Raw genomic sequence first — 13,914 nt, forward strand, 5'->3', positions numbered from 1 at the left:
TTTACTTCTGTTGAATTTCTTTCATTGGTTCTTTTCAAGTGTCTTTGCATGTATAAATCCCTTGTGAACAGGACTGACTATGATTGGATGCATCCTTTGATTCATTCACTCTTACCAGCAGCGATGAACAGACAGGCGATCACCATCAGTAATCCAGATGGAAGGCTCCGGCAGGGAGCCATGAGGGTTGTTCTGCACCTCGGGTAATCCAGATCCACAGATGCCCTCTCTTCTATCAGTCACACTCGCGATCATAAACCGGACACACACACACTCAAATGCATAGGGTTCGCCTTCCCGGACTGAAATGGCCGTGTTGAACCAGTGTGTGTATAACCCTGCGTGCAGGTCCTGCCTACAAGCTCCACCTGATGACTCAGGTGAGTCACACACCCGCAGGTGAGAGGTCTTAACAGCCGGCAGACTTTCAATCTTTTATCTGTGAGCTTCTGCTGTTTTCATTTACCACTAAGAATGGATTAGAACATGGATTATAACATGGATTATAAGAATTATATGGGTGTATGATGAAAGCAGAGAATGCAGCAAATGTATGCTGGTAATCAGGAAGTTTACACATATGCTGTACTATTACTGTAGTAAAGATAAAGTATGCGTGAATGAAAATTTACTTTACTGCCAATCTGGGCTAACTACATTATGTGGTTGCCCAATACAAGCCTTTTCACCATATCAATACATGTAATACTGTTAATGTTTTTATTTCCTGATAAAAACTTTTTTTCAATTATTAATACATAATACTAAACAATAAAAAGCCATCTAATTGCCTCAAGGACCGTTTTAGAGTAAGACTTTAATCTGTTTGAGCACAAGGTTAGTGTTTCCTGTAAAGATTAGCAAGACACTGGTTATCTCAACAGTCATTACTCTGTGATTACATTTCCAGACTATGACAGTAATAGTGCGGTGGAATCAGTTCTCACGCACACACACACACGCACACACATACAGTCACACACACACACACAGTCACACACACACACAGTCACACACACACACACAGTCTCCTATTTAACATTCACTTCTTACAAACAGCCTCCACACCTACTCATGAGCTATTTGAATACAACAGTTAATGTTTCCTGAATATATACTGTATATAGTATATTCATATATATATATTAGACAGAGCACCAGTTAGTCGGATAACAGATTCTATGAAACAGTCAAATCAAATTTATTTGTATTGCCCTTTTTACAAACAGTGTCACAGAGGGCTTCACATACGCCCATAGAACTGCCCCTCTGCCAACCTAAACCCTCAAGGAAGACAAGGGAAGAAAAAAAAACAGAAAAACTCACTAGAGTAGAAGAAATGGAAGAAACCTTGGGAGGAGCAATTCAGTGAGGGATCCCCTCCTCCAGTCAAACTATCCAGTCCAGATGATGTACCTGAACCATCCATCCCTCCATCCATCCGGCATACAAATCTTAACCTCGCCAGCGCCATCTGCTGCCAGCTGTCATATACATAGAGCATCTTTAAAACGAAAAAGGATTTATCAGAAGAATATTTCAAATAGACGTGGTGAGGAAGACAAATTGTTGCTTATTATTCATATATGTTTATTGAAGCATATTTACAGTAGTACATGATCCCATAGCGCACACAGTGTGAGCAGCAGCAAGTATGCAGTTGCATTAAAGCATTTTTAAAGTGCATTTAGTCAGGATAATCGTATAAGTCTCATTCAATGACCAAAGGGGTTAACATGTGTGTTTTGGATGAAATGACCAAAGGGGTTAGCATGTGTGTTTTGGATGAAATGACCAAAGGGGTTAGCATGTGTGTTTTGGATGAAATGACCAAAGGGGTTAGCATGTGTGTTTTGGATGAAATGACCAAAGGGGTTAGCATGTGTGTTTTGGATGAAATGACCAAAGGGGTTAGCATGTGTGTTTTGGATAAAATGACCAAAGGTATTAGCATGTGTGTTTTGGTGGAAATGACCAAAGGGGTTAGCATGTGTGTTTTGGATGAAATGACCAAAGGGGTTAGCATGTGTGTTTTGGATGAAATGACCAAAGGGGTTAGTATGTGTGTTTTGGATAAAATGACCAAAGGGGTTAGTATGTGTGTTTTGGTGGAAATGACCAAAGGGGTTAGCATGTGTGTTTTGGATGAAATGACCAAAGGGGTTAGCATGTGTGTTTTGGATAAAATGACCAAAGGGGTTAGTATGTGTGTTTTGGTGGAAATGACCAAAGGGGTTAACATGTGTGTTTTGGATAAAATGACCAAAGGTATTAGCATGTATGTTTTGGATGAAATGACCAAAGGGATTAACATTCAGTGAGGGATCCCCTCCTCCAGTCAAACCATCCAGTCCAGATGATGTACCTAAACCTGAACCAGTGAGCCAACCTCTTTACCATCCATCCCTCCGGCATACAAATCTTTAGTTCGCCAGCGCCATCTGCTGCTAGCTATACATAAGAGCATCTTTAAAACGAAAAAAGATTTATCAGAAGAATATTTCAAATTCATAGACTATGTTGTGTTGTCAAATAAATAAACTGATATCCTCTTTTATTTATTTCATTGTCAACTGCTTCGTCGTACGTGTGTCCTACTCATGTTCTGTCCCGCTCTCGTCTACCCCCCACACCTGGAAAGGGGGCTGAGCGGTTAGAGAATTGGGCTAGTAATCAGAAGGTTGCTGGTTCGATTTCCAGCCATGTCAAATGACGTTGTGTCCTTGGGCAAGGCACTTCACCCTACTTGCTTCGGGGGGAATGTCCCTGTACTTACTGTCAGAGGACAAAAAGCACACAGTTCATTAAAGAAAACCTCCTCGTAAGGGAACCAAAATTGGAGCGGATGAACAAAAAAGAAAATAGCCCACAACTTCCTCCACTCTAACTAATATCCTTCCTATCACACCTCTTCCAGTCATCTCTCTCTCTCCCCCCCAACCAGAATCCTCTGCCATTATATGGGTCTCAGCTAATTACCCTAACTTGCTTCAGGTGTGTATATAAGTCTTATCCAGATTCTGATGGAAGACTGAAGCTCAGTAGGTCTGGGCTCTTCTTCCACCTGCTGGGCACATAGCCTCCCTCCAAGGTAACCTGGGCCTCCATCTGCTGGGCACATAGCCTCCCTCCAAGGTGACCTGGGCCTCCATCTGCTGGGCACATAGCCTCCCTCCAAGGTAACCTGGGCCTCCATCTGCTGGGCACATAGCCTCCCTCCAAGGTGACCTGGGCCTCCACCTGCTGGGCACATAGCCTCCCTCCAAGGTAACCTGGGCCTCCATCTGCTGGGCACATAGCCTCCCTCCAAGGTGACCTGGGCCTCCACCTGCTGGGCACATAGCCTCCCTCCAAGGTGACCTGGGCCTCCACCTGCTGGGCACATAGCCTCCCTCCAAGGTGACCTGGGCCTCCACCTGCTGGGCACATAGCCTCCCTCCAAGGTGACCTGGGACCATATGTCACAATTCATATATGTTTATTGAGTCAGGTGGCTGAGCGGTTAGGGAATTGGGCTAGTAATCCGAAGGTTGCTGGTTCGATTCATGGCTGTGCTAAATGACGTTGTGTCCTTGGGCGAGGCACTTCACCCTACTTGCCTCAGGGAGAATGTCCCTGTACTTAATGTAAGTTGCTCTGGATAAGAGCGTCTGCTAAATGAATAAATGTAATGTAAATGTTTATTGAAGCATATTTACAGTAGTACATGATCCCATAGTGCACACAGTGTGAGCAGCAGAGGCAAGTCGTATAACAACAAGGAGAATAAATAACATAAGTATGCAGTTGCATTAAAGCATTTTTAAAGTGCATTTAGTCAGTATAATCGTACAAGTCTCATTTCTTGTTTGACACATCCCTTTGTTAACAGTTATTGATCTTTAATATTGATTTGACTTATTTTCTGTTAAACAGCAAGCAACAATAATCTTCATCTTTCCTTTACAACTGACACAATATATTACTATATCCTGTGAGACCACATTCCATTGCTTAATTTTTTTGCATACTGTACACTTTTCATCAAGGTTGGCTTCAGAGGGTTTTTTTTGATGGGCAGTACCCCCCCCCCCCCTCCCTTAAATGCTTCGTGCCCGCCATTATGTTAGCTATAAGAGATTCTGTAAGAGAGCAGCTATAAGAGATTCTGTAAGAGAGCTATATACGAAATCCCCCCCATGTGGAATTCAAATTCCCGCCCATCCGATTGGTCCTGAAACTAAGCCTGCTTCTCCTCCCAGTGGTGAGGTGGGTCAGGTACAGAACGGTAAATGTTTTGTTCATCATAGGGTGGAGGTGTGTAGTCTGAAGATGGTGTAGGGGGGGTGATGGGGAGACTAGGTGGTGTAGAGAGGGTGATGGAAGACTCTAGGTGGTGTAGAGGGGGTGATGGAGAGACTAGGTGGTGTAGAGGGGGTGATGGAGAGACTAGGTGGTGTAGAGAGGGTGGTGGGAAGACTCTAGGTGGTGTAGAGGAGGTGATGGAGAGACTAGGTGGTGTAGAGAGGGTGATGGGAAGACTCTAGATGGTGTAGAGGGGGTGATGGAGAGACTAGGTGGTGTAGAGAGGGTGGTGGGAAGACTCTAGGTGGTGTAGAGGAGGTGATGGAGAGACTAGGTGGTGTAGAGAGGGTGGTGGGAAGACTCTAGATGGTAAAGAGTAGTTGGTAACCAGAGTTACATATCAGATGAGGTTCTGATCCGAGGGCGGTTGATATGAATCTGCCGGGAGAGAAATATGATGTTGAATTATACGTGGTTGCCTGTGTGGTTGTGTGTCTGTGAGTGTGTGTGTGTGTGTGTGTGCACGATGGAGAGCTGGGGGGGAAAAAGCTTGGGGAGTGTGTTAGTGAGAAGGCGAGAGAGATAACAAAGAGAGACAGTTAGAGGGCGTGTTAGCAGGTGAACACGTGTGAGAATGTGTGTGTGTGTATATTGCATCCACAGTTTTCTCACCTGCTGGTTGCTTGAGAAGTCGTGGAGTGCAAGTTGGGGTAGGTGGTAACTTGGGGACTGTTGCTCATAGGTGGTTTGGAGGTAGCGAGAGGAGTCTGGGTAGTGGACTGGGTGAGAGGTATAGGATGGAGGTGGAGCACTGCCTGGTCTGTTGAACCCCCCGGCTGGGTATACAGGGTTTACCATGCCTGGGGAAGGAATAACAGACAGAACGAACATCTTAGTGGCACTAATAATAATATTAAGGGAGTCAGTTGGCTGAGCGGTGAGGGAATCGGGCTAATAATCCGAAGGTTGCCAGTTCGATTCCCGGTCATGCCAACTGACGTTGTGTCCTTGGGCAAGGCACTTCACCCTACTTGCCTCGGGGGAATGTCCCTGTACTTACTGTAAGTCGCTCTGGATAAGAGCGTCTGCTAAAATGACTAAATGTAAATGTAATATATTAATTTACTTCAAAACGACATACAGAACCTGCAAACTATTAATCTAGTCAGACGCTCTACCACCAAGATATACTCATCCCTTATTTGTAGAGATGTTTAAGCTTTAGATGTTATTGTCCCCGAGGGAAACTTAAGACATATAAGACTTAATAGGACAGTAAGATTATAAGACTTTAGATTAGAGTTGTAAACATTTAAGCTGCCCTAGTTGACAAACCACAGGGTTTGTCTCAAGGCAGCGTGTGCATTACATTTACATTTAGTCATTTAGCAGACGCTCTTATCCAGAGCGACTTACAGTAAGTACAGGGACATTCCCCTGAGGCAAGTAGGGTGACGTGCCTTGCCCAAGGACACAACATCATTCGGCGCTGCTGGGAATCGAACTGGCAACCTTCAGATTACTAGCCCGACTCCCTCACCGCTCAGCCATCTGACTCCCGCATTACATTTGCATTGCATTATATTAATTTTTCAACATCAACGTACAAGTAATGCATATGAAACGTACAGCAGTAGAACAAAGGTCAGAAGGGCAAAGTTCTAACAGTATTACTGTGGTCAGAGTTGAACAACACCCTGGATTTACAAGCCACATCGCCAGGTCACCACGCCTCAGCTATCAGGCACGTGGTGTAGGTGAATGTGATTGGCTCGTGGTGTAGGTGAATGTGATTGGCTCATGGTGTAGGTGAATGTGATTGGCTTGTGGTGTAAGAGAGGACGTTCTTCATACCTTGATTGGCTGCTGTTCTGTTGGGGGAGGACCACTCAAAGTCATCCTCCAGCCATTGGTTGACTATTTTCTGCTTGCTGTCTTTGTTCCTGATGAGGGGGAAGGGGGAGGGGAGCCAAAGGAGGGGAGGAAGATGAGAAGGAGGGGAAAAGTGTGGATGAGGAAAAGGGGGATGAATAGAGGAAGAAGAAGATGAGAAAGCGGGGGAATGTAGGAAGAAGAGACGGGGGGCAAGGAATGTTGGGGGATGAATTGATTAATCGAAAGATGGACAAGGAGAGGATGAGAAGATGAAGCAGCGAGTTGAGAAGCAGAGAAAGAAGGAGAGAAGGAGGGAGGAGAGAGGAAGAGGAGAGAAGAGGGGGGAAGAGGAGACGAGGAGAGAGGAAGATGAGAGAGGAAGATGAGAGAGGAGGAGGAAAATAGTTTGGAAGAGGAGAGGATAGAGTGAAGGACAGAAAGTAGAAGAAAGGACACCATTTAAAAAAAAAAAAAAAAACGAGTTTCATTCGTGATTGTAAGATTAGATCATCACGGTGATAAGCAGTACTACTGTAACTCAGCCGACTGGCTCACCTCCTCTGTCTCTGCTTGGTGAGCAGCAGGTAGGCAGTCAGGACCCCCACCAGCACCACCAGCACCAAGCCCGTCACACTCATCCCCACGTAGAAGCCAATCTTGTTGATGGGGTGGTTACAATTGGCGCCCATGTACCAAGTGGATCCTGTGTGGAGACAGCTGAAACACAACGCCAATGCTACACTGTTAGTGTGTGTCGGTGTTAAGGTGTGTGTGTTGGTGTGTGTGTCTGTGTGTAGTTGTGAAGTGAAGCACATACTTGTGTGTGTGTCGGTGTTAAGGTGTGTGTGTGTCTTGGTGTAGTTGTGAAGTGAAGCACATACTTGTGTGTGTGTGTTGGTGTTAAGGTGTGTGTGTGTTGGTGTGTGTGTCTGTGTGTATTGTAAAGTGAAGCACATACTTGTGTGTGTGTGTTGGTGTTAAGGTGTGTGTGTGTTGGTGTGTGTGTCTGTGTGTAGTTGTAAAGTGAAGCACATACTAGCACTGGGGTCCTTCATCCGCTGAGACAGCACAGGTGCCGTCGTGTTGACATGTGAAGGGTTCAGGGTGTCCAGGGATGCATCTATTCACACACTCCAGTTTACCATCAATGTTGACAGGAGAGTAGTATTTAGCCAGCTCCGGGCCTACAGAGTTCCTACACACAGCTGACGGAGGGAGGGAGGGAGGGAGGGAGGGAGGGAGGGAGGGAGGGAGGGAGGGAGGGAGGGAGGGAGGGAGGGAGGGAGGGAGGGAGGGAGGGAGGGAGGGAGGGAGGGAGACACACTCACTCTGTGTTCTCAATCAATCTTGAACATGTCGTTGCCTTGTAGTTATTCTTAGTTACCTGTTGGATCCAAATCTTCTTTTACTGGTGGTTGTGTACTGGTCACCTGGAACTCTGGACAACCTATTTGATAGAAATTATTATTAAGAGTATGAGATTAGGTTGGTAAAAAACACATAAATTCTATCTGAAACTCCTGTGACTCTGATTCCAGTAATTACCAGTAATTTAAAAAGTCCTGTGGAATTCTTGGTAAAAAGAGACATGTTTACCTAGTGTGGCTGCAGAGCAGCTTTTGATGTCTTCTACTGCTGTCTGAACTTCTTTAAAAATAGTGTTGAACATCGTGTCCGACCCTGCGCTGTTGTTGATCTTCAAAACCACACTGTGCACGACAGTGACCCTGGATGTGAGGAAAATAAATGATCCTTTATTAGTATGCATATTATTCAGATTGTATCCTATAGCCACTGACAGTGTAAATGCAGACAAGAAATAAAATCGTACCCTTTTGTTTTCTTTCTCGCACTGAAGATGTCCGTTATCTCCTTCTGGGATGTAAAACAAGATTCAGAGAAACAGACAAAACCAACATCAGTGAAACATCTTTTCGCATCTCGCTGCGACGCTTTGCGTCTCTCTGCTTCCTAATTGTTTGCGAGACTAGAGGGACTCTGAGTGTGCTTCCTTACGTTGGAGAAAGCAAATTTGTCCCCCGTCTCTCCCCGTAGTTTCTCCTGTCTCACAGCTCTCCGCAGTCCTGCTGATGCCGGGCTGTTTAAACGGAGAGGAAGGCGGAATTTTAACAACGTCTACGAACAGACAACCGCCCAGGGGTGCGTTTCCTGAAAGCATTGTGAGCCCAAGTTGTTCGTAGAATCCATCATACGATGGATCTTAGTTTTACGGGCCGTTTCCCGAAGCCATCGTAGCTAAAGAGACTCTTGGAAATGCTCGTAGGCCTAGATTACTCCTTACGAGCATGTTCGGGAAACGCACGTAAGAAATAACGATGGTTCGTTATTTTGCTTGTAGAAAACCCTCGTAACAGCTAAAATCCATCGTTATCGGGAATCATTTTCAAAGCTTAACATCGTTAATTTAAACATGTCTTGTTACATTCTAAGTTCAATGTGACGGCCTACCTCACGTTAGTGACGACTACTTCTTTGAAGTTTTGGATTTTTTTCATTACGTAATAAGTATTCATCTGAAACATCAACACATGCATGGTTAAACACCATGTCATGATTACATACTAGAAATTGAATTTACTTTTTAACTGAAAACTTTCTAAGTGGTTACTTACATCTGTAGTGAAATTTTTAACAAATGTAATGTATTCAGGAGATTCCTTATTATTGTACTCTTCTATGAAAGTCTCCTTCACTTCCATTGTGACTACAGCTGACCTGTCAATTGTATCTTAAAGCAAAAACAAACAAAAAATTATTTACCCTCAATTAAAATAAATGAATAATGTAATTATTCATCCATTGTAATGGGTCCAGATGTATGGAAACAATTCATAAATAGATATATATAGGTTTTTAAAGTGTAAATGCAAAATGGCTGAAGTACCTGGTGTATAGGAGTCTTGGAGCTCTCTACATGTCGTGCCTTTGAACTGTTCAGTGCAGAAGCAACTTTGTCCATCTGGTTTTGGAGTTCCTCCATTGAAACAGTGTACAGGAGGGTTTGTTGTTGTTGGGGTGGGTCCCACAGTGCTTGGAGGCGTCCCCACATTAGGACTGGTTTCTCCAGGAGAGGCTGTAGTGTAGCCAGGAGAGGCTGTAGTTTCAGCAGGAGAGGCTGTAGTGTCTAGAGGAGAGGCTGTAGTTTCAGCAGGCGAGGCTGTAGTGTCTAGAGGAGAGGCTGTAGTTTCAGCAGGCGAGACTGTAGTTTCAGCAGGTGAGACTGTAGTTTCAGCAGGAGAGGCTGTAGTGTCTAGAGGAGAGGCTGTAGTTTCAGCAGGTGAGACTGTGGTTTCTGCAGGAGAGGCTGTAGTGTCTCCAGGAGAGGCTGTAGTTTCAGCAGGAGAGGCTGTAGTGTCTCCAGGAGAGGCTGTAGTTTCAGCAGGCAAGACTGTAGTTTCAGCAGGAGAGGCTGTAGTGTCTCCAGGAGAGGCTGTAGTGTCTCCAGGAGAGGCTGTAGTTTCAGCAGGTGAGACTGTAGTTTCAGCAGGAGAGGCTGTAGTGTCTAGAGGAGAGGCTGTAGTTTCAGCAGGTGAGACTGTGGTTTCTGCAGGAGAGGCTGTAGTGTCTCCAGGAGAGGCTGTAGTTTCAGCAGGAGAGGCTGTAGTTTCAGCAGGAGAGGCTGTAGTGTCTCCAGGAGAGGCTGTAGTTTCAGCAGGCAAGACTGTAGTTTCAGCAGGAGAGGCTGTAGTGTCTCCAGGAGAGGCTGTAGTGTCTCCAGGAGAGGCTGTAGTTTCAGCAGGTGAGACTGTGGTTTCTGCAGGAGAGGCTGTAGTGTCTCCAGGAGAGGCTGTAGTTTCAGCAGGAGAGGCTGTAGTGTCTAGAGGAGAGGCTGTAGTTTCAGCAGGCGAGACTGTAGTTTCAGCAGGTGAGACTGTAGTTTCAGCAGGAGAGGCTGTAGTGTCTAGAGGAGAGGCTGTAGTTTCAGCAGGTGAGACTGTGGTTTCTGCAGGAGAGGCTGTAGTGTCTCCAGGAGAGGCTGTAGTTTCAGCAGGAGAGGCTGTAGTGTCTCCAGGAGAGGCTGTAGTTTCAGCAGGAGAGGCTGTAGTGTCTAGAGGAGAGGCTGTAGTTTCAGCAGGCGAGACTGTAGTTTCAGCAGGTGAGACTGTAGTTTCAGCAGGAGAGGCTGTAGTGTCTAGAGGAGAGGCTGTAGTTTCAGCAGGTGAGACTGTGGTGTCTCCAGGAGAGGCTGTAGTTTCAGCAGGAGAGGCTGTAGTGTCTCCAGGAGAGGCTGTAGTTTCAGCAGGCAAGACTGTAGTTTCAGCAGGAGAGGCTGTAGTGTCTCCAGGAGAGGCTGTAGTGTCTCCAGGAGAGGCTGTAGTTTCAGCAGGTGAGACTGTAGTTTCAGCAGGAGAGGCTGTAGTGTCTAGAGGAGAGGCTGTAGTTTCAGCAGGTGAGACTGTGGTTTCTGCAGGAGAGGCTGTAGTGTCTCCAGGAGAGGCTGTAGTTTCAGCAGGAGAGGCTGTAGTGTCTCCAGGAGAGGCTGTAGTTTCAGCAGGAGAGGCTGTAGTGTCTCCAGGAGAGGCTGTAGTTTCAGCAGGAGAGGCTGTAGTGTCTCCAGGAGAGGCTGTAGTTTCAGCAGGTGAGACTGTAGTTTCAGCAGGAGAGGCTGTAGTATCTCCAGGAGAGGCTGTAGTTTCTGCAGGAGAGGCTGTAGTGTCTCCAGGAGAGGCTGTAGTTTCAGCAGGAGAGGCTGTAGTGTCTCCAGGAGAGGCTGTAGTTTCAGCAGGCAAGACTGTAGTTTCAGCAGGAGAGGCTGTAGTGTCTCCAGGAGAGGCTGTAGTGTCTCCAGGAGAGGCTGTAGTTTCAGCAGGTGAGACTGTAGTTTCAGCAGGAGAGGCTGTAGTGTCTAGAGGAGAGGCTGTAGTTTCAGCAGGTGAGACTGTGGTTTCTGCAGGAGAGGCTGTAGTGTCTCCAGGAGAGGCTGTAGTTTCAGCAGGAGAGGCTGTAGTGTCTCCAGGAGAGGCTGTAGTTTCAGCAGGAGAGGCTGTAGTGTCTCCAGGAGAGGCTGTAGTTTCAGCAGGAGAGGCTGTAGTGTCTCCAGGAGAGGCTGTAGTTTCAGCAGGTGAGACTGTAGTTTCAGCAGGAGAGGCTGTAGTATCTCCAGGAGAGGCTGTAGTTTCAGCAGGAGAGGCTGTAGTGTCTCCAGGAGAGGCTGTAGTTTCAGCAGGAGAGGCTGTAGTGTCTCCAGGAGAGGATGTAGTGTAGCCAGGAGAGGCTGTAGTTTCAGCAGGAGAGGCTGTAGTGTCTCCAGGAGAGGCTGTAGTTTCAGCAGGAGAGGCTGTAGTGTCTCCAGGAGAGGCTGTAGTTTCAGCAGGTGAGACTGTAGTTTCAGCAGGAGAGGCTGTAGTGTCTAGAGGAGAGGCTGTAGTTTCAGCAGGTGAGACTGTGGTTTCTGCAGGAGAGGCTGTAGTATCTCCAGGAGAGGCTGTAGTGTCTCCAGGAGAGGCTGTAGTTTCAGCAGGTGAGACTGTAGTTTCAGCAGGAGAGGCTGTAGTATCTCCAGGAGAGGCTGTAGTTTCAGCAGGAGAGGCTGTAGTGTCTCCAGGAGAGGCTGTAGTGTCTCCAGGAGAGGCTGTAGTTTCAGCAGGTGAGACTGTAGTTTCAGCAGGAGAGGCTGTAGTATCTCCAGGAGAGGCTGTAGTTTCAGCAGGAGAGGCTGTAGTGTCTCCAGGAGAGGCTGTAGTTTCAGCAGGAGAGGCTGTAGTGTCTCCAGGAGAGGCTGTAGTGTAGCCAGGAGAGGCTGTAGTTTCAGCAGGAGAGGCTGTAGTGTCTCCAGGAGAGGCTGTAGTTTCAGCAGGAGAGGCTGTAGTGTCTCCAGGAGAGGCTGTAGTTTCAGCAGGCGAGACTGTAGTTTCAGCAGGAGAGGCTGTAGTGTCTCCAGGAGAGGCTGTAGTGTCTCCAGGAGAGGCTGTAGTTTCAGCAGGTGAGACTGTAGTTTCAGCAGGAGAGGCTGTAGTGTCTCCAGGAGAGGCTGTAGTTTCAGCAGGTGAGACTGTAGTTTCAGCAGGAGAGGCTGTAGTATCTCCAGGAGAGGCTGTAGTTTCAGCAGGCGAGGCTGTAGTGTCTCCAGGAGAGGCTGTAGTTTCAGCAGGAGAGGCTGTAGTGTCTAGAGGAGAGGCTGTAGTTTCAGCAGGTGAGACTGTGGTTTCTGCAGGAGAGGCTGTAGTGTCTCCAGGAGAGGTTGTAGTTTCAGCAGGAGAGGCTGTAGTGTCTCCAGGAGAGGCTGTAGTGTCTCCAGGAGAGGCTGTAGTTTCAGCAGGAGAGGCTGTAGTATCTCCAGGAGAGGCTGTAGTTTCAGCAGGAGAGGCTGTAGTGTCTCCAGGAGAGGCTGTAGTTTCAGCAGGAGAGGCTGTAGTGTCTCCAGGAGAGGCTGTAGTTTCAGTAAGAGAGGCTGTGGTTTCACTAGGAGAGGCTGTAATGTCTCCAGGTGAGGCTGTAGTTTCAGCAGGAGAGGCTGTAGTGTCTCCAGGTGAGGCTGTAGTTTCAGTAGGAGAGGCTGTAGTTTCAGCAGGAGAGGCTGTAGGTTCAGCAGGAGAGCTTGTAGGTTCAGCAGGAGAGCTTGTAGGTTCAGCAGGAGAGCTTGTAGGTTCAGCAGGAGAGGCTGTAGTGTCACCAGGAGAGCTTGTAGGTTCAGCAGGAGAAGCTGTAGTTTCAACAGGAGAGGTCGCAGGTGATTCTGTTGATATTCCAATAGGAGTGGTCTGTTCTGTCACATTTTCAATAAAACTGGTTGATGAGCTGTCTTGTGCTGGTGTGGTTGCGACAGTGGTGGTTGTAGCTGAAAATAGTTTTTAAAATGTTACGTACAGCTTGCAGATTGCAGTCTTACCTTACATTGTTTCATGAAATATAGAAAATTATATATCTTAAAGAATATATTCACAGATTCTGGTTACAGTTCATCTACCTTTTTACAGATGAAAAAATTATTTTTATACATGTACTAAAGTACAAAAAATCTAACTGTCACCTTCAGCACATTTTTTGGATCATGCTAACTTATTATATACATGTTGGCTTGAGGTTGGGAGTCAGGTGGCTGAGCGGTGAGGGAGTCGGACTAGTAATCCGAAGGTTGCCAGTTCGATTCCCGGTCATGCCAACTGACGTTGTGTCCTTGGGCAAGGCACTTCACCCTACTTGCCTCAGGAGAATGTCCCTGTACTTACTGTAAGTTGCTCTGGATAAGAGCGTCTGCTAAATGACTAAATGTAAATGTAATGTGGTTAAATGCCCTACAGACTGTGATTGAGTTAGAAACAGTGAAAACCAGGTGCAGTGTGTCCGGAATTATAGAATCCTGCGTGTCGGTACAACCCTGGTCGTTGCGCATCGAATGTTTTCCTTCTTACAAACTATTGTAAGATTTTTCAAAAGATGTACTTACTTGCAGCGATGCACAGACAGACGAGGAGGGCTGCGACACCGAACGGAACGTCCCAGAGAGAGGACATGATGTGGCGGCTTCAAACTATGAAGTCTCAGGTAATCCTGACGCAGTGATGCACACCTGTGTGTACCTGTACCTGGCCTGGAATGACTGCACCTAGAGTAGGGTGGATATTACATCAGTATGTCAGTAATATTGTGCAAATGTCTTGTTCAGTCACTGGTCAATGTTCAAGGGCATGTGTCATAAGGACTGGTGATGTGTTCTGATGGACTGGCTCAGACACACAATAAATGCTTCATTTGTTTGTTTATTCGCATTTATACAATGATTAAAACAATATA

At 46.5% G+C, this 13,914-nt stretch overlaps 1 protein-coding gene across 1 annotated transcript; it reads right to left on the reverse strand.

The window, feature by feature from the left end:
- Window positions 1-4,090: 4,090 nt before the first annotated feature.
- On the reverse strand, window positions 4,091-12,596 carry LOC136967999 (mucin-19-like; the record flags this gene model as incomplete). Its single annotated transcript, XM_067262000.1, has 12 exons — window positions 4,091-4,722; window positions 4,957-5,144; window positions 6,139-6,227; window positions 6,715-6,876; window positions 7,196-7,364; window positions 7,544-7,606; window positions 7,756-7,886; window positions 7,991-8,034; window positions 8,176-8,257; window positions 8,629-8,693; window positions 8,793-8,908; window positions 9,065-12,596. Coding segments are annotated over 12 exons (4,686 nt in total), but the record flags the coding sequence as incomplete, so codon positions are not given.
- Window positions 12,597-13,914: the final 1,318 nt, after the last annotated feature.

The sequence above is a fragment of the Osmerus mordax genome, chromosome 23 (genome assembly GCF_038355195.1).
Source record: "Osmerus mordax isolate fOsmMor3 chromosome 23, fOsmMor3.pri, whole genome shotgun sequence".
Lineage (NCBI taxonomy): Eukaryota > Metazoa > Chordata > Actinopteri > Osmeriformes > Osmeridae > Osmerus > Osmerus mordax.